The sequence below is a fragment of the Hypanus sabinus genome, chromosome 6, assembly GCF_030144855.1.
Source record: "Hypanus sabinus isolate sHypSab1 chromosome 6, sHypSab1.hap1, whole genome shotgun sequence".
In the NCBI taxonomy this organism is placed as follows: domain Eukaryota; kingdom Metazoa; phylum Chordata; class Chondrichthyes; order Myliobatiformes; family Dasyatidae; genus Hypanus; species Hypanus sabinus.
Genome location: NC_082711.1, coordinates 112,472,261 through 112,493,085, shown reverse-complemented (window position 1 = coordinate 112,493,085; position 20,825 = coordinate 112,472,261). Strand labels below are relative to the sequence as shown.

Below are 20,825 nucleotides of genomic sequence, written 5' to 3'. Positions count from 1 at the left end.
TTAAAGTTGAATCTAATCTACTTGAAGCCCCATGCCAACTGAACTGAACTGAAGCAAAGAAGGTTATTTATACTCTCTCCGGTTTGTCCCTCTGAAGAGCGCAATCCGGCTGGCCCGTAATCCGCCAGCGTGGGGGAAGAGATCAGTAGCTGGGTTGGCCAGACAGACGCAGCGGAGCCACTCCCCTCGCCATCCCCACACGGCGAGCCAGACTGCCCGCTCGCCTCTGCTTATATATGGGTTATTTATAGCCGCGCGCGTCATTTGACGTCACCGCTCTTTCTCACCAGCGAAACAATACCGTTCCCCGGAAACCGGCGTGGAACTGCGCTTGCGCACCGCTCGACCCCGAAAGCCCCATCGTGTGTCGCACCTATTTTGCCTGAAAAAATAAAAGTTCACGCCCCTGACAGGAGCTCTATCATCAGTGTTCGATAGGAATGGCAGCTTCGGGCTAGCGCGTAAGAGTTCGGAGCGGGTGTGATGTCCGGATGAGGAGGGCGGCGTGGAGGATGTAGCGAAGCCAGCTGGCTGGGGTCCTGCGACAGGGCGTGTTCGGGGCAGAAAGTTTCGGCGGAGGCGCGAGCACGGGAACGGGACCGGGCGCGAGCGTAGCCGTTAGCGGCCGGGCGGGGCGATGGCACCGCGCATGCTCTGAACCACCCCCCTCCCCGCACGGACACTCGTCGCTCCCGGCGCCGGGGCTGAAGAGAACGGGTGAGAAAAGAGGGCCACGGTCTTGCCTTTGGGGAGGAGGGCAGTAGGAAGAGGCCGCGAGGGAGGGTTGAGGGTAGGGGACGAAGGGAGGGCTTGAATGGGACGGTGTTAATTTATTATTGTCACATATACTGAAATACCGAGAAAAGCTTGTCTTGCATACTGTTATACAGATCAAATCATTACCCGGTGAATTGAGGTAGAACAATAACAGTGTAGAGTAAAGTGTAAACACTGCCGAATAAGTGCAGTGCAGGTAACCGGTGAAGCAAGATTACAACGAGGTGGACTGTGAGGTCAAGAGTCCATCTTGTACAAGGGGGCCTTTCAGCAGTCTAGTAGCAGGGTGGTAGAAGCCATCCTCTAGCTGCATGGTATGTGCTCTCGAGCTTTTGTATGGCAGAAGGGAACAGAGAACCTGTTTGGGAAAGGTGGGGTGGGGGAGGGGAGCCTTTGAATATGCTGACTGCTTTACTGAGGCAGCAAGAGTTATATACAGGGTCTACAGAGTGGAGTCTGGTTTCTGTGATGTGCTCTGTGGAAGAGGAGTTGCTATTACCAAGGTGTTAGTCATCCAGGCAAAGGGACAAGGGAAATGAGGAAGGTAATTGAGGGATGGAGGGAGGGGAGTGTATTAGGTGGAACAAAGGAGGTGCAATAAAGGGGGGACGAGAGCTGGACTTTACACATCCCATCCATACTCGTGTCATTCTACAGATGTGGAGTAGACAGCATCCTAGTAAGCTATGGAAGGCTCTTCAACAGGGAGTCAAAATTGCCCAACGCATCACTGGCACCAGCCTACCCACTGTACGGGACGTGTATATGGAAAGGTGCTGGAATGGAATCAGTCACATTGTGAAGGATCCCACCCACCCTGCTCATGGACTGTTTGTCCCACTCCCATCAGGGAGGAGGCGACATAGCATCCACGCTAGGACCACCAGACTTGGAAAAAAGTTACTTTCCCCAGGGAGTAACACCTTTACCCACTAACTCTACCACTACTTTATTATTTCCTGTCCGTCACCTTGTGGGTATAGAGTCAACTTATGTATAAGCTATCTTAAGTGTTTATATCTATTGTATTTATATTATTGTCTTTATCTTACTGAGTTCTTTTTGTACTTCATCAGATCCAGAGTAACAATTGTTTTGTTCTCCTTATACACTTGTGTACAGGAACTGACGTTAAACAATCTTGAATCTTGAACTACTTTCCTTCAACTGTTTGGTTCTTGAAGTAACCTGTACAATTCTAATCCCTAACTGAGCGTAGCAACACCACGAGCACTGCAGTGGAGATTTTTTTTTGTTATAACTGTTCTCTTTTGTGTCACTTATTTTTCTTTTGAATGTTGCAGCTGCAAGTTTTTCATTGCACCTGTGCGCCATCAAACTTGGCAATTAACTGAGTGTGACTTTGAGATATTTACATCTAGATGTTTGTTCATATATATTAGGAGTAGGTGTAGGCCTCTGAACCAGCTGTTCATGGGAGGAGGGCTGCAATGAAAAAAGGGTTGAAGTTAAATGGTCAGGAAGGAAGTTGCAGGGAACAGTGAGACGAGCAGTAAAGGAACTGCCAGTGAGGGAACATAGAGGGAATAGCGTGCAGGCAGCTCAAGGAAATATGGGAGTGATACAGAGATCTAGGGTGTTTTGGGCAACATGAAAGGGACTCGGGAGTTTTCGGGGGGGCTGACACAAAATGGAGAAGGAAATTTGGGAAGGGTGGCACAAAGGGAGTTCAAGGGTATGGCAAGGAAGTCTGCAAGGTTGACTGGGCATTGAGCAACTTAACAGGTGTCAATTTGCTGCCTGTGTTGTCTTTTTTAAAATCCTGTTTCAAAGTACATTTACTATTCAACTGAGTTTTTGCATGGATTTCTAGGAGGGCAGTTAGAAATTAATCAGAATCATTCACTGGGTACAAATGTCAGATTTCCTCCCCTTAAGGCAGAATTAGTGAACTAGATACATTCCTTTATTCAGATCATTGTTACCAAAAGTTTTGTTTCAAATTAAATCCCATTGTTGAACTTTGTCTCTAGGCTGTTGATCCAGCCCTCCAGGTTTCTAATCTGCAAATCTAACCACTGTGCTACCAATCCCAGAGTAGACTATTTTTGATAGTCTCACAAGAATTCAATGGGAATTCAGATGCAAAGATGATGGAGAAACAACGAACTCTTTCTGAAATGGAAAGTTTGTGACTTACAGGACAATGTGCAGATGATGTTTCCGTGTCCCTCTTGGCCATAAAGTTAACAGGTTTTGGAAATGTAGTTAGATTAGCCTAGGAGAGTAATCACTGAGTTTTTGTAGGTGATGTACTGAAGTGTTAGAGTGAATCTGCAGAGTGGTGTGTGGCTTTGATCTGGATGGTGCCAAACTTGAGTATGTTTGAATTTCACTCTTCTAGCCAACTGGACAGATTACCACTTTAAACATGTTGTATGCCTTGTAGATATTGGAATGTCATAGGATATGTGTTCTTCCAACCCATTGTTTATGTGGGGGCTTCAATTGAAGTTTTGCTCTTTGGTGATCTCCAGGGTGCTGATTGTAGGGATCTGTAGGACGTAATTGGACCCTCAAGTTGAGAAGGTCACTTACTGGTGTGGTTGTCGTGCGCATGTTACTAGACTTATCAGCCCATCTTATCTAGGGCTTGCGGCATGCAGTCATGCACTCCTTTTGTTTTCTAAGGAGTTGAACATTGTGAAATCATTAATAAAGTTTCACATTTCTGACCTATGATGGAGCGAGAATCATTGATAAAGCACGTCTATATTATTGCCCTGAGGAGTTCTTGTTGTGTCTGGGCTGATTCACTACTGATACCCACAGCGATCTTCCTTTGTGTGAGACTTGATACACACCAGTGAAGTGTATTTCCCTTTGATGCCCACTAACTTCAGTTTTCACACATACAGTGAGGCAACAATTGTTCGAATGTTTAACCTTCATTTAATCACAATCATAATGCATGAGAATAAGTTCTTCAACTCACTGAGTTTGTTGGCCATCAAGAACCCAATTACACTAATCCCACAACATTTTCATCATTTCCAATGGGATCCCACTACCAAGCACATCTTTCCCTCCCCCCCCCCCCCTTCTGCTTTCCACTGGGATCGCTCCCTACTCGACTCCCTTGTCCGCTTGTTCTCCCCTCCCCCCCCCCCCCCCCATCCCTTCCCTCCTGGCACTTATCCTTGTAAGCGGAACAAGTGCTACACCTGCCCTTACACTTCCTCCCTCACCACCATTCAGGGCCCCAGACAGTCCTTCCAGGTGAGGCAACACTTCACCTGTGAGTCAGCTGGTGTGGTATACTGCGTCCGGTGCTCTGATATGTCTATCTATGGCCTCCTCTACTGTCAAAATGAATCCAAACTTAGGTTGGAGGAACAACACCTTGCTGGGTAGCCTCCAACCTGATGGCATGAAAATTGACTTCTCTAACTTCCATTAATGCCCTCCTCCCCTTCTTACCCCATCCCTGACATATTTAGTTGTTTGCCTGTTCTCCATCTTCCTCTGGTGCTCCCTCCCCCCTTCTCCCGAGGTCTCCTGTCCCATGATCCTTTCCCTTTTCCAGCTCTGTATCACTTTCGCCAATCACCTTTCCAGCTCTTAGCTTCATCTCCCCCCCCCCCCCTTTGGTCTAACATTTCGCATCCCCCCCCCCCCCCACTTTCAAATCTCTTACTATCTTTCCTTTCAGTTAGTCCTGATGAAGGGTCTCGGCCTGAAACGTCAACAGTGCTTCTCCCTATAGATGCTGCCTGGCCTGCTGCGTTCCATCAGCATTTTGTGTGTGTTGTTTACATTTTCATCAAGCTCCCTTCCAGTCCTGGATGATAGACTTCAGTGGAACACCAGCATGGAGGCTGTGTACATGAAGAGCTAGCGTCTCCTCTACTTCCTGAGGAGACTGATGTCCTTTGGACTATGCAGGCCTCTCCTTCACATGTTTTACCAGTCTGCTGGGGCAATGACATCAACATGGTAATGCCAACAGGCTCAATAAACTGATAAGAAAAGCTGGCTCTGTGTAGGAGTCAAACAGGACACACTGGAGGCTGTGGTAGGACAAAGGACCCTCCAGAAAATCCTAGGAATTTTGGACAATATTTCTCAACCTCTGCATGCCACTTTAGCTGACCAGAGCACTTTTAGTAATAGATTAAGACAACTGCTCTGCTCTAAAGAGCCCTATATGATGGTATTCTTACCCTTGACCGTTAGGCTTTGTAATGAGTCAACCTATAGCGGGGAAACTGATGATCCCTTCCTGTTAGACTGTTCGTGATAACTTTTTTTATTCTTTCTACTGTTCCAATATGTATATCTGTGCACTTGTAATGCCACTGTAACACTGTAATTTCCTTTGGGATCAATAAAGAATATCCATCCATCACCTCAGTAGAGACCATTTACAATGGCTAGTTAATGAAACAGTTTGCATATCTTTGGGATGTGGGAGGAAATCAGCTCCATCACTATGCTATACCAATCTCCTCAATTCTGGCATTTAATTGGAATGATCTGTGGAGCTGTGTGGTCCTGACAAAACATAAAATGGGAGTTTCTGAGTATTTTGTTGGGGATTGGGTAGACTGCTTGATAGTGCTATCAATGACAACGTCCATGATTTTACTTTTTGCTCACTACATTTCTTTGAAAGCAAGTAACTTCACATAGAAGGTTACAGCACAGAAGGAGGTCATTAATACAGGTTGAGTACCCCTTGCCCAGAATTCTAAAACCTGAAATCCATGACATGATGTCAGAAATAGAAAATTTCACAAGGCACTGGGAAAGTTCCCAGGTGATGGACAGGCCTCTGCGCATCACAGACAGTTCTGAGAAGTGATTTCATCTATGTAATGAACAGAAGTTAATGAAAAATAGACAAAACATTGTATAAATTGCAAAATAAAGATCTCAATCGTGTATTGAAAGAATGCATTGGAGTAAACGTGCTACTTAACGGTATGCTGATAATGAAGCAGCAGGTAAATTTATTGATAAATGAAAATCTTAACACCAGGACAAGTCTCAGCCTTCCATAAAACCTTAAAAAAGTAAAATACAAATACAGTGTACTGTAATCTTTTAAAACATAGGTAGGTGGAGACTGAAAGCTTGCCTTTGTATGTTGTTGTTCAACAGATGATTCAGGTAATCTTCCGATGCTACTGCACTGCTTTTGTTACCCCATACTCACTATACTTTCATTATATTAATGGTAGGTAATCATTTTTACTGTGTGATTAACAAGTGAGATATACTGCTTATTAAAATTTAATTTTCTAATTTAAATTTGAGACACGATTTTTGATAAGGGCACATGGATAACAGAGCGACTATCTACCGTCGCCAGATATTACTACAATACTGAGATCACCCAAAAACAAACCTTCATGAAGATCTGCTGGTTAAATTACGTGACCTCAGCCTGCTGAGTGGATTGGGCCTACAGTCCTCGGAGTCGCCTGATGCTGGTAGCCGGAGGTGGAGACGTCGTAAACGATGTGTGAGGAAGCGGAAGCTAGGCAAGCGGGCAGGGGTCCATGCCAGGCAAAAAGCAAACTCTAGCCAGCTGGCTCTCCCGTCCATTCTGCTCTCCAATGTCCACTCCCTGGACAATAAATTGGACTACATCCGCTTCCAATGAAATACTCGGCAGGAGTACAGAGTCTGCTGTGTGTATGTTTTTACAGAGACGTGGCTCACTGGTGGAATTTCGGACGGCGCTGTTCAGCTGGACAGGCTCGCCTTTTATTGAGCGGACAGGGATGCAGCTCTCTCCGGTAAGACTCGTGGTGGTGGCTTGTGTGTTTACATCAATATGGAATGGTGTAAGAACTCTGTGCTGGTTTCCAGACACTGCTCATCACTAGTGGAGTTTGTGACTGTTAGATGCAGACCATCTTATTTACCATGGGAATCCTCATAGTCAGTGTCTACATTCCCCTCAGCGCTAATGCTAAGGAGGCGCTCTGTCGACTGTACAGGGCTATTAACGAACTGCAGAACGCACACCCTGATGGACTGATTATTGTCGCCGGTGATTTTAACCACCCAAGCCTTAAGTCAGTGTTCCCCAAATTTCATCAGTATGTGGACTTTGCAATGAGGGGGGAGAATGTGTTGGAGCTGGTTTACACAAACGTTCCTGACGTGTACCGGGCGGAGCCCCGCCCCCACCTCGGATACTCAGACCACATCTCTGTTATGCTAATCCCAGCATACAGACCGCTCATCAGGCGCTCCAGGCCAGTTCTGAAGCAGGTGAAAACCTGGCCAGCAGGAGCCATCTCTGCTCTTCAAGACTACTTTGAGCACACTGACTGGCACATGTTCAGCGAGGCTGCAACCGATGGTGACTCTACCAATTTAGAGGAGTACACAGCATCAGTGACTAACAACATCAGCAAGTGCATTGATGACGTCACTATCAAGACCATCACTACACGTGCTAACCAGAATCCATGGATGACCGCGGAGGTGCGTGCACTGCTGAGGACCTGTGACTCCACCTTTAGAGTAGGCAACAAGGCAGCCCTAACAACAGCGAGGGCCAGACTGTCCCGAGCCATCAGAGGGGCAAAGCGTGCACACACCCAGCAAATCCACAGCCACTTCCAGGACAGCAGTGACACGCGGTGCATGTGGAAGGGCTACCAGGACATCACCTGACTGTTCGGGTGAAGCCTCCCTCCCAGATGCGCTGAATACTATGCTCGTTTTGAAGTGGAAAATGTCGTGGTGGCAGGGAAGTGCACCACTCCTTCAAATGACCAGGTGCTGTGTCTCACCACTGCTGACATGAGAAGAAACCTGTGCAGATCAACCCATGGAAGGCTGCTGGACCAGACAGCATCCCTGGTAGAGTGCTCAGAGGATGTGCAGACCGGCTAGCAGATGTTCTCACTGACATCTTCAACATCTCCCTGAGCAGCACCACCGTTCCAACATGCTTCAAGGCCGCCACCATTGTCCCCGTGCCGAAGAAGTCTGCAATGTCCTGCCTAAATGACTACCGTCCCATTGCACTCACATCCATCATCATGAAGTGTTTCGAGAGGCTCAACATGAGGCATATCAAGACCCTGCTGCCCCACTCACTGGACCCCCTTCAGATGGCGTACCGTCCCAACCGCTCAACAGATGACGCCATTGCCATCACCCTCCACCTGGCCCTAACCCACCTGGACAAAAAAGACATGTACGTTTAAATGCTGTTCATAGACTTCTGTTCAGCATTCAATACAATCATCCCTCAGAAACTGATTGGAAAGTTGAGCCTACTGGGCCTGAACACCTCCCTCTGCAACTGGATCTTAGACTTCCTGACTGGGAGATCTCAGTCAGTCCGGATCGGGAGCAGCATCTCCAACACCATCACACTGAGCATGGGGACCCCCCGGGGCTGTGTGCTCAGTCCACTGCTGTTCACTCTGCTGACCCATGACTGTGCTGTAACACATAAATCAAACCACATCATCAAGTTCGCCGATGACACGACTGTGGAGGGTCTCATCAGCAAGAATGACGAGTCAGCTTACAGAGAGGAGGTGCAGCGGCTAACGGACTGTTGCAGAGCCAACAACCTGTCTCTTAATGTGAACAAAACAAAAAAGATAGTTATTGACTTCAGGAGGGCACGGAGCGACCACTCCCCGCTGAATATCGACGGCTCCTCGCTGGAGATGGTTAAGAGCACCAGATTTCTTGGTGTTCACCTGGCGGAGAATCTTACCTGGTCCCTCAGCACCAGCTCCATAGCAAAGAAAGCCCAGCAGCGTGTCTACTTTCTGCGAAGGCTGAGGAAAGTCCATCTCCCACCCCCCCATCCTCGTCACGTTCTACAGGGGTTGTATTGAGAGCATCCTGAGCAGCTGCGTTACTGCCTGGTTTCGATTTTGCATCATCTTGGATCGCAAAACCCTGCAATGGATAGTGAGGTCAGCTGAGAAGATCATCGGGGTCTCTCTTCCCACCATTACGGACATTTACACTACACGCTGCATCTGCAAAGGAAACAGCATTATGAAGGACCCCACGCACCCCTCATACAAACTCTTCTCCCTCCTGCCACCTGGGAAAAGGCACCGAAGCATTTGGACTCTCACGACCAGACTGTGTAACAGTTTCTTACCCCAAGCTATCAGACTCCTCTGGTTTTTACTGTGTACTGTACCAGCAGTTATGGTCGAAATGACAATAAAAAGTGACTTGACTTGACTTATTGGTAACACATAACTTTAGAGTCGGAAATTGTAGTGATCCCAAGCTATCATATTAAATATTCCAAAATCCGAAATTATTTCAGTCTCAAGCATTTTGGATAAGGGATACTCAACCTGTATTGCAATTCTGCTGGTTCTTTGCTAAAGTATCACTGAAACTTTGTAACTTTCCTTGCTTTAAGTGGTTGTCTTTTGCCGGAGCTATTTTCTGTTAAAAGTATTTTGTGTTTGAATTGCTGTGGATGAATTAATTTCTCCAGTCCCCTCTTCACTCTTAAATAGCGATTTCAGTTTGTCAATACTTCTAACGAGTTACCTCAGAATAAGTTATGTTTTCTTTATTCACTACTTTAATATTGGGGCTGACAGGCTGGCTGTATTTATTTCAAAGTCGGTAATGATATTGACCCTGTTTTTAATGATAGTATCTAACCTTCATAACTTTGCAAAATTGACCATTTGCCTGTTTATGCTTGTGCTCAACTGTCTTTTATTTTGTCTGGGTTTATTCCCGGAATAAATAACTTAGTGCTTTTACAATAAATTATGTTCTGTGCTGCCAATCTTTCTGCTTTGTAAGGTCAACTTTTATTATTTGTCAGCCTCAGTTTGTGATCAGTAGCAAATCATGTTCTTATGCCAATATTAAGGGCAATCATTAAGGACCTTCATCCTCTTCTCATTACTATAATCCGGGAGTAAGTACAGGACCCAGTCTCTGTTTTAGGAGAAGCTTCCCCTTCGCCATCAGATTTCTGAATGATTCATGGACAGTATTTCATTATTTGTCTTTTGCACTATTTACTTAGAGACATACAGTATGTCAGTGATAATCTGATTCTGAACCTTAGGGTATTTTCTGCAGGAGCCATTAATCATTAGTTTTAATTTCCTATTATGGTGCATTCTATGTTGTGGCATTTGTAAATTAGTCCTGAATGTTTGAGCTATCTTATTAAATTGCATCCAAAAATTCTTAAGCATTTAGTTTTTTTTTGCCTTTAACACAATGACATAACAGAGAATTTTTCAAGTATCTTTGGCTTTATTGAATTTAGATTGACTGTACTTGGGTAACATTCCTAAATGTTAACAGTTTTTGCATTATTTGTATTCTGTATTCACAGTGCTTATAAACAGTATTCATTACCCCCCCCCCCAGAAAGTAGTCATATTTTGTTTTACGACATTGAATCACAATTGATTTAAGTTGGCTTTTTTGACACTGATCAACAGAAAAAACTCTTGTGTCAAAGTGAAAACAAATTTCTACAAATTGGTCTAAATTTATTGTAATTACTAAACACAATAATTGATTGCATAATTATTCACCCCCTTCAAGTCAGAATTTAGTAGTTGCACTTTGGCAGCAATTAAAGCCTTGAGTTTATGTGAATAGATGTCTATCAGCTTTGTACATTTGGACACTGCAATTGCACCCCCCCCCCCCCCCCGCCATTCTTCTTCACAAAACTACTCAAGCTCTGTCAGATTGAATGGAGATCATGAGTGAACAGCCTTTTTGAAGTCCAACCACAAATTGTCAATTGGGTTAAGGCCTGGACTCTGACTTGGCCACTCCAGGACATTAACTTTGTTGTTCTTAAGCCATTCCTGTGTAGCTTTGGCTTTATGCATGGGGTCATTGTCTTGCCAGAAAACAAATCTTCTCCCAAGTCACAGTTCTCTTACAGACTGCATCAGCTTTTCCTCTGAGATTTCCCTGTATTTTGCTGCATTCATTTTACCATCTACCCTCAGAAGTCTTCCAGATCCTGCTGCTATGAAGCATCTCCACATTATGATGCAGCCACCACCATGCTTCATGGTAGGGATGGTGTGCTTTTGATGATGTGTGGTGTTTGGCTTCCACAGAGTTGCTTGGAGTGTTCTTTTATCTTAATGGTGTAGTTTTTGCCAGGGTATTGACTCATCAGCAGTTGGATCTTCCAGATACGGGTGTATTTTTACTACAATCAACTGAAACACCAATCTGGTGTGTTATATTGAAGGAGGTAAATACTTTCTATAGACCTAGTAATCACCTCTTAGAATCTCTGAGAGGATCCTTGTTAGGTATCCTTGACATGGATATGCCTGTGACAATCAAGCTATCTGTTATCTTTCTGTGTCTGGTGAAGTTCTGTGCACTGGGTAAGTCAAAAGGACAGCCTTCCTTCTGTCACAAACATAGTGAAACTCTGCTTTTACAACCTAATTCAAAAGTTTTTTTGATTCATTAACATTCTACTTGCCGGCGCTCAGTCTGGCAATGGCTTGATTTTTAACAATTTCACCCATAAGATGTAGGAGCAGAATTAGGCCATTCAGCCCACTGAGTCTTCCCTGCCATTCAATCATGGCTGATTTATTCTCCCTCTCAACCCCATTCTACCATTTCCTCATAACCTTTAGCATCCTTACTAATCAAGAGCCTATCACCCTCCTCTTTAAATATACCCAATGATTTGGCTTCCTCAGCTGTGTTTTCATCAGATTTTTGAAATCCCAGCGTGACATTGTCCCTCCCCAGTAATGTTTTAGTCTTTCAGCCTTTCCCTTAAGTCTCTATATGCTTGTTGAGTTTCTGAGCATCGTAGAATTTAATTGTTCTACTATTGTCCTCTATGCCACTTGGACCCAGAACTCTTGCAGTTTTTCTTTCTTTCTTTCTCCATTTGAGATAATACTATTTGATGAACTTGTCCTCACATGTTGTCAGATCTTACAAGGTAGTAAAAGCAATATACAATGCAATATGGTCTCTCTGTTAGGTTCAGGAGTGGAACCCAGTGTGATCTGCTGTAGGTTATCCACTTCAAGATTTGACGTGTTACGCATTCAGAGATGCTCTCTTGCATGCTACTGTTGTAATGTGTGGTTATTTTAATTTACTGTTGCCTTCCTGTCAGCTTGAGGCATCTGGCCATTCTCTCACCTCATTATTGAGGTATTTTTGCCCACAGAGCTGCCGCTCACTGCATGTTTTTAAAATTTTTCTTACCATTCTCTGTAAACTAGAGATTGTTGAGCATGAAAATCCCTGAAAATCTACAGTTTCTGAGATGCTCAAACTACCCCATTTGGTTAAGCAGTAGAAAAAGGAAATTGTGTTACAAATGATAATTCAAAGCAATTGCTATCAAAATTAATCAAAAAAAATAAATTCATAGAACCATTTTGTTGCAGTGCCTTCTCACTCCAAGTCATTTACTTCATGTTGATATGCACATGCATCAGTTGGAGCATGGAGTTTAAGAGTCAGGAGGTTAGATTGCATTTGGGACATTGTGTGCAGTTCTGGTATGGCAATTCAATTACAGGAAGGATGGGGAGGCTTTGGAGGCAATGAAAAAGTTTCACCAGGATGCTGTCTGGATTAGCGTGTATTAGCTATAAGGGGAAGTTGGGCAAATTTGATTCTGTTTCTCTTGAAGTTTGGAGGCCGAGAGGAGATTTGATAGAGGTTTATAGAATTGAAGAAGCATAGATGGGGTAAGCAGCTTTTTTCCCCCCACAGCAGAGAAATGTAAATTACTAGAGGACATGAGATGAGAGAGGAAACTGCTTAAAGAAGATGTATACAGAGGGTTATAAGTGCCTGGAAAGTACTGCTGAGTGTGAACTAGAAGCAGACATGGTAGTGGCATTTAAGTGGGATTTTGACAGTTACATGACTATACAGGCAATGGTGTTATGTGGACCATGTACTGTTTGCTAGTTTCAGTTGAATATGGCATCGTCAGCACAGATAATGTAGCGTACAGTTGGCCATACTTATCCACAGGTTCTGCATGCGCGGATTCAACCAACCGCAGATGGGGAAAACAAGGAAGTTCTCTCTCCAGCACTTGTTGTTTGAGCATGTACAGACTTTTTTTTCTTGTCATTATTCCCTAAACAATACAGTATAACAACTATTTACATAGCATTTACTTTGTATTAGCTATTATAAGTAAACTAGAGATGATTTAAAGTATATGGGAGGATGTGCATAGGTTACCGCAGATCAGGAATCGGGAAAAAAAACGGAAGTTCTCTAAGTTGGAACAGGTACATCCGGTATTATTTAGCATTCACAAAAAATAAACCAAACAGCTTGGTTAGACAATGACTATTCTGCACTAGAAATTTTAGCATAGCAAAACACTGTCTGATCACATAGCATTTGTTGGTATCTATTGTTCTAAGTTACTTGTCTGTCATTTGAAAGAAACCAAATTGACTGAAAGATGACTTCTGTGATAGCTTGGGGAGAAGCTGAGGTGGATCAGCCACTGATACTTCTTGCTAAAGATGTTTGTAAGTACTCACCCTTCCATTTTGGCACTTGTAGTTTGGATTCTGCCGTCTTTAAGAATGGTGACCTTCCTGAGGTAGCATGTTCTTGTAAGCTGTTTAATTGTTCACCATCAATCTGCTGGAGGATCTCAGCAGATCGGACAGTATCTATGGAGAGGAGAGAACAGTCTAATGTGTCAGGCCAATACCCTTCATTAGCCGTTATTGGTTGATGTTTGCTTTACAGCACAAATATATTGCAGTCCTATTCAGATTTACGTGTTGATACCTCGTTTTTAGGGGGCTAATATTAACACTCCTTATCAAATTAAGATCAGTTAACATCCTTGCTGAATTGTGGAATAAAACTCGGTCATGAAGTTCCCATTTGTGGTGATGTAAATTTCCACTGCTGAAGATGCTTTATTAATGCTCAGAATTGAATTGTCAAATTCATTCAGACTGTATCCTATTTCACACAGTAACACAACACAGTAGTGGTAGGCTGGTGGGTAGAGAAATGGAATGGGTATCTCCACAATTTATGGATGAGACTTTTTATGGAGGCTCTGTGGTTGACTTTCCAACTAATGTAGTTTTGGATTGTTGTACCTGCATCTCTGTAATATGGCCATTGCTATTTTAAGACTGGTTTGGTCAGCAGTTGGGCGAGTTTCTCAAAGCTAATATGAGCACTGTATCACCTATTTCCAGATCTTATTAGGCAAATTTATAGGTTTAGTTATGTTGTATTTACAAAAGCATACACTGATAGGTTTGTTCAAAGAGCTATGGTGGAGATCTAAAATAATACCACAGGAATTGTGGTTCATCTGCCTTGAATGAATTGCATGTGATATATGGTAACAGAAAAGATAAATGTAAAACAATCTTTTTATATCACCATTTTTCTTCCTTGTGGTTGTGTTGGAAGTTGGACCTTGTGTAAGGACTGAGATTCAGACCGACAGTGACATCTATTCGCTTGATTATTATTGACATCACCTCGTATCAACTTTTAAAACCCAGCAAATGGTGCAATCGTTTTATCATCAGTACTGAATCTGATCTGTTTAAGATACTAAGCTGTTTTGTGTTGTTCTCTCTGAAGAACTTGCTTACAAAAATAAAATTATGTAAGTTCTGTTGTGTTTGGGTGTTCCAGTCACTGTTGAGCTTCATACTAATTCCCAGCAGTTAATGTCCTTCAATGCACAATGAATGTGAAGGGTAATTGAAACTTCAGAAATAATTTGTATAGTAAATTGGTTGAGTGGTTATGTGACTTCATAAATTCACTTTAAAGTTTCATAATAGCATTTTGAGTGGTCTTGCCACTAATGCAGATTACTATTATTTCTAAAATGCTGTATTGATGTTGTATGGAATTAATGTATCAAAGCACAGTAATATTGAACTGGCGAAAAAATAATTAATAAAATCACATGGCCATTTATTTAATCCTGATTTGGGTTCATTTTTATCGTAGCAACAAATTTTTACTGATCTATGCGTATCTTAAGTTGTGTTATTCCTAGCCCATCTATTTCCCCCCCCCCCCCACATACACAATAATCCACAGGTCTCTGCAGTTTGTTTTGGTCAAGTAACTAAAATGCGTGTGAGTTCCTGATCACTATTAAAATATTATTAGACATTAGACATGATGATAATTTGCTGGTTTGCATTAATTGTACCTCCTACAGAGTCCCTGATGTAAATAAGTACACATAAAACACAGAGCAGTACAGCACAGGAACAGGCCATTCGGTCCACAATGCTGTGCCAAACCAGCTATAAACCAAATCAAAAACAGCCAAACCCTAATTCCTCCTACCGACATCATGTCCATATCCCTCCACCTTTCTTGCATCCATGTGCCTGTCCAAATGTCTCTTAAAAGCCTCTAATGCATTTACCAAAACAACAGGCAGTGCATTCCAGGCATCCGTGACTCTCTAAGAAAAATACTTGCCCCTCATATCTCCCTTGAACCTACTCCCCTCTCACATTAGATGCAAGCCTTCTGATATTAGATATTTCAATTCAGTGAAACAGAGCTCTTTGTCCACTCAATCTATGTCTCTCATAATCTTGTAAACCTCTATCAGATCTCCCCTCAACCTCTAATGCCCCAGAGAAAAATAAGTTTATGCAGCCTCTTGTGATGGTACATGTCCTTAAACCAAGCAGCATCCTGGTAAACCTCTTCTGCACCCTCTCCAAAGCTTCAACACCCTTCCTGTACGCAATACTCCAGATGTGGCCTAACTAGAGTTTTATAAAGTTGCAATATAACCTCTTGACTTTTGAACTCAGTGCCTCAACTAATAGAGGCAAGCGTGCCATAAGCCTTCTTAACCACCTCATCAACCTGTGTAGTCACTTTCAAGGAGCTACGAACTTGAATCTCAAGATCTCTCTGCTCAACAACATTGTTAAGGATCTTGCCCTTAACCATGTACTGTCTGCTTGCATTTGCTCCACCAAGGTACAACACCTCACATTTATCTGTGTTAAACTCCATCCACCATTTCTGCAACTGATCTATATCATGGTGTCAAGAGAAAATCTGCAGATGCTGGAAATCCGAGCAACACATACAGATTGCTGGAGGAACTTATCAGGCCAGGTAGCATCTATGAAAAAACTAAAAAGTACTGCCAAAGGGTTTTGGCCGGAAACATCACCTGTACTTTTTTCCGTAGCTACTGCCTGGCCTTCTGAGTTCCTCCAGCATTTTGTGTACATCACACTGTATTCTTTGCCAGTCTTCTACACTATCCGCAACTCCAGCAATCTTGGTCTCATCCCTAAACTTACTAACCCACCGATCTACATTTTCATCCAGGTCATTTATATCATTTATATACATCACAGACAACAGTGGTCCTTGTAGAACAACACTAAATACAAACCTCTGGCTCAAGTAAGGCCCTTCAACCACTACCTTCTGTCTTCTTTGCGCTAGCCTTTTCTGAATCCCAACAGCCATTTCGCAGTGGACCCCATGCATCTTATTCTTCTGGATTAGCCTCCCATGAGGGACTTTGTCAAATGCTTTACTAAAGCCCATCTAGACAATATCCATTGCCCTACCCTCATCAATCTCTCTCCTCACCTACCTTGTCAAAAAACTCAATCAAGTTGGTAAGAAGCAATCTGCCACACACAAAGCTATGCTGGCTCTCCCTAATTAGGCCATGATCTTCCAAATGCTCATATACCTTATCCCTGAGAATTTTCTCCAGTAATTTCTGTACAACTGATTTGAAATTTGTAAATGGCAAGCACATGGTTGGATTTTTTTTTGTTGCAATTGACTTTCTGGTATGCCCTAAACCAACCGTAAAAGTTACACTGGAAACATTCTTACTATGTTAGCTACTCATTTTCTAGATCATATAGCAATGTGGGTGAATTACAGTATCAGGATAAATACAAAAGCTTGACCTCAGTTTTCTTAGTCTTGTGCCAATAATATTAAAAGAGCCAGAAGAAACTTGCATTCATGTAGAAATGCTGTTTGCGTTTTAGAAACTTAGCTGGTGGTGTAATGTAGGAAGCATGCCAGCCAATCTTTGCGCAACAAACTCCCTCAAACAGTAACAATTTTTTGTAATTATGTCAATTAAGGGATAAATATTAATCAAGACACATAGGATAACTTCCCGATTGATCAACTTACTACTGTGGGATCTGTGTCATCCCTCACATTGAAAAGGCAGCATCTCAACAGAGCAGTGCATTATTTTGTAAAAATGTAACTCTTCATAACATAATTTGATTATGCAAGTTGCACAAAGTAATTCTTGGGCAGGCAGAGCTTAATAACTTCCTGCTGCATAAATTTCTCTCAGCACTATTACCTGCATAACGGCTTTGACACTGCATGTTGCTGCAGATTACATTCAAGTTTAGGACAGAAATTTATGATTGCTTTTTCAAGTGCAACAAGTTCACCATTACCACCTTTGAATTTTGTACTGACAAATCTAATATTCCCACTTTTCACAATTTCCAGATTAGCTCCAAAGGGAACCAGGAAATGACGGAATACAAACTTGTAGTGGTTGGAGCTGGAGGTGTGGGAAAGAGTGCCTTAACTATCCAATTGATTCAGAACCACTTTGTGGATGAATATGATCCAACAATAGAGGTAAGTGGGCACAGACCAATGGATAGGTTCTTAAAGTAAATTTGACAGATTTTTATTGGAGTTTGTGTTTGAACTAATGTAGTTTTCTTTCTAGCAGTCAAAAAATGAATCTGGATTTGACATTGAACTTTTCTAAAATACTTCCTGTTATTGATATGTGAAACAGTTTAAGGTGCTTTCCAGCCAATTAAGTGCTTCAGAAGTGTAACACTGTTGAAATGCCAAAATCAGTAGGCATTTCTACATTGCAAGTCACCCAGATCAGATGTTTTTAATAGTAAGGGATTACAGATGGTCTGGATCAAAGCTCAAAGTACTTTTATGACCAAAGTATGTACACTATATACAACCTTGAGATTTGTCTCCTTAAAGATGGCCACAAAGAAACCTGATAGAACCCATTTTTTAAAAAAACACCCTTGTGGAAAAACAAAGGAACAATTCATACAAACAATAAAATGTAAGCGAGTAACATTCAGAACTAAAGCTCATGAAAGTGAGTTCACAGCCACAAAGCCAGTCTGGTTGTCTGTTAGTTGCAGGCCACAGCCTCAGTTCAATAGAGACAGGCTGAACACTGCTCTGTGCCTCGCTTCTGGCCCTGATACCCTAACCTTTTCAATCTGGCCTTATGCTTATATCATCCAACGTCAAGTTGTCCCTCACTCTTGGGTTCAGCCTCCGCTGCCCTGACTCTACCTTGCCCCGTCTTGGATCCATCACTTTCAATTGGCTCCAAGTCTGTTCAAGCTCATTTCCTGCTCTTGGGCCTGGGCCCTGCCACCTTGATTCAGCCCAGACACACCACACCACAACCACCTTGCACCATCGAGACTTCTGTTTGCGCAAGTGGTTCAAAAGCTCAGTGCTAAAAGGGAAATTACAGACCATTAATTGCGGTGATCATTTACCAGAAAAAGTGTGATTAATAGAGTAGTTAGTAGAGTTTTGTTTGCTACCAGTAAGATGTCTCTGTGTTTCACCAGCACCATCTTAAATTGGATATCAGTAATAACTGCTATGCTCTTAGAATAATGTGATGTCATTTAATTTTGAACTTCAATTTGGTGTCTCATCAAAACAATGGCATTTCTCCCTATTTGATACTGCCCCGTTACTGCAATGACTGTGGAAGTCGAGATGTAGTGCTCAAATCTTTGGAATAGGATTTAAATCAGTAAAACTCTGACTTAACCAGTTTTATTGAGCTGCAGCTGGCATTCTGTTACAATGGGCACTAATGTTCACTTGTCATATTCCAAATGAATTAACTTTTCCTGTATGCTCGATAATTCCTTAAAAGATGACAACATTGTCAAATGTAACCTGGCTTTCACTAATCCATGAATTTGCTAAATGTTTGCTTGTCTCTTATAAAGAAGTATTCTATAGATTTTTTGTTACTGATCTATGGTGATAGAAAATACTGATTGGCCAGTATATTCCACATCTTTATACTTTCCCCTTTAGTCGTTAACGTTCACCATTTTCCAGTATATGGTATAATTTCCGTTTTGAAAGAACTCTGGAACAAATAGTGCTTTATCAAAAGTGAAATAAAAATTGTCTAGAGCCGATAACTTACTAATGCAGAAGGAAAATATTCTGTGTATTGGAAGTCTGAAGTAGAAAGAAAATATTGGAAAAGTGCAGCAAAGTACATTTAGAATTATTGAATTGTGACTCAATTGATGACCATTCACTACAGAGTTTGTACTAGCTTTTATAGAGCATATCAGTCAGTTCAATATCCTACTCTTTTTCTGTAACCTTGAATTTATTTTCCTTCAAGGTTCTTGTTTTTTTTTAAAGCCCTGATTAAATGTTTCTACCAGCACTGCAAATAGGCAGTTCTAGATAGTAGCTGTTTGATTTTTTTTTGCATTTTCTCCCACCTCTTGCCATTGCTTTTCATCTATGTCCACTGGCATTTTAACTGTCTTCAGCAGGAACAGTTTCCCCCAATCCTATTTAAACACACCAGTGCCGTATCAAAACTCCTAACTACTTCTTTTGCTGCAAGGAGAACAAATGATCTTCTGCAGTCTAATCTTTCAACTAAAATCATTCATATTTTACCATACTATTAAATTTTGAGACCTTTCTATGAGACCTTCTTCCTAAAGTGTGGTGGTGTAGCGGTGTGCTACACGCAGCGCTAAAATTACGACACGGAGTCGGTAACTGCAGTCGAAGGAAAAAACTTTATTCGAAAACTTCAGCCTCACTTTTAAGCCTCTGTCAACCGGCCCCCCATGGCGCGGAGGCTCCAAACCTCTGTGCTCGCAAACCCCCGTAGGCTATCTAATTGTGAGTCGGTTCGGATACGCTAGGAAATGGGTCGCCACATAACCCCCCCCCCCCCAGAACCGGCGATACACCCCCCAATGTCCACAGTCTGGGCCAGAACCTGCTTGGGAGGTCGGCCTCTGCGCCAAGGCGCCGGAAACTCGGCCGGTTGCGCCAGGTCCACATGGGCTGGCTTGAGGCGGTCCACCGTGAAAACCTCCTCCTTCCCCCCAACGTCCAGCACGAACGTGGACCCGTTGTTCCGGAGCACCATAAACGGCCCCTCGTATGGCCGCTGCAGCGGTGACCGATGCCCGCCCCTTCGTACAAACACAAACTTACAGTTCTGTAGGTCTTTGGGTACGCAGGTCGGGTGCCGCCCATGCTGTGAAGTGGGTATGGGGGCCAGGTTACCGAGCTTCTCGCGAAGTCTGCCCAGGACTGCTGCGGGTTCTTCCTCTTGCCCCCTTGGGGTTGGTAGGAACTCCCCGGGGACGACCAGGGGCGCGCCGTATACCAACTCGGCCGACAAGGCTTGCAGGTCGTCCTTGGGCGCTGTGCGGATGCCGAGTAGGACCCAGGGAAGCTCGTCCGCCCAGTTGGCTCCTCGCAGGCGGGCCATGAGGGCCGACTTCAGGTGACGGTGGAAACGCTCCACTAGCCCGTTCGACTGTGGGTGGTAGGCAGGTGGCGATCAGGGCTCGGGCGCAAGATTCGGAGGTGGTGTCGGTGAGCCACGATAGTCAGGAGGTAATGCGCTCCGCGCGACACTGGCAGGGGGCCCACGATATCCACATGAATGTGGTCGAAACGCCGGTGGGCGGGATGGAACTGCTGCGGTGGGGCTTTGGTGTGCCGCTGCACCTTGGCCGTCTGGCAGTGCATGCACGTTCTGGCCCATTCACTGACCTATTTGCGGAGTCCGTGCCAAACGAACCTGCTGGAAACCATCCGGACAGTCGTCCGGATGGAGGGATGCGCCAAGTTATGAATGGAGTCGAAAACGCGGCGCCGCCATGCTGTCGGGACGACCGGACGGGGCTGGCCGGTGGCGACGTCACAGAGTAGGGTCCTCTCACCCGGGCCTATGGGGAGGTCCTGGAGCTGCAAAC

General features: G+C 43.6%; 1 protein-coding gene across 2 annotated transcripts in view; it reads left to right on the top strand.

Moving 5' to 3' along the window:
- The first annotated feature begins 326 nt into the window (after positions 1-326).
- LOC132395761 (GTPase NRas) overlaps positions 327-20,825 on the top strand; it is a 63,641-nt gene continuing 43,142 nt past the window's right edge. The window contains exons 1-2 of one of the 2 annotated variants that reach the window (XM_059972756.1): positions 327-461; positions 17,290-17,424. In XM_059972756.1, the coding sequence (XP_059828739.1) occupies positions 17,314-17,424 (111 nt within the window). In that variant the 5' untranslated portion in view covers positions 327-461; positions 17,290-17,313. Of the gene's footprint in view, positions 462-482; positions 718-17,289; positions 17,425-20,825 lie in introns of those variants that run through there. The other variant, XM_059972755.1, reaches the window with a different exon arrangement.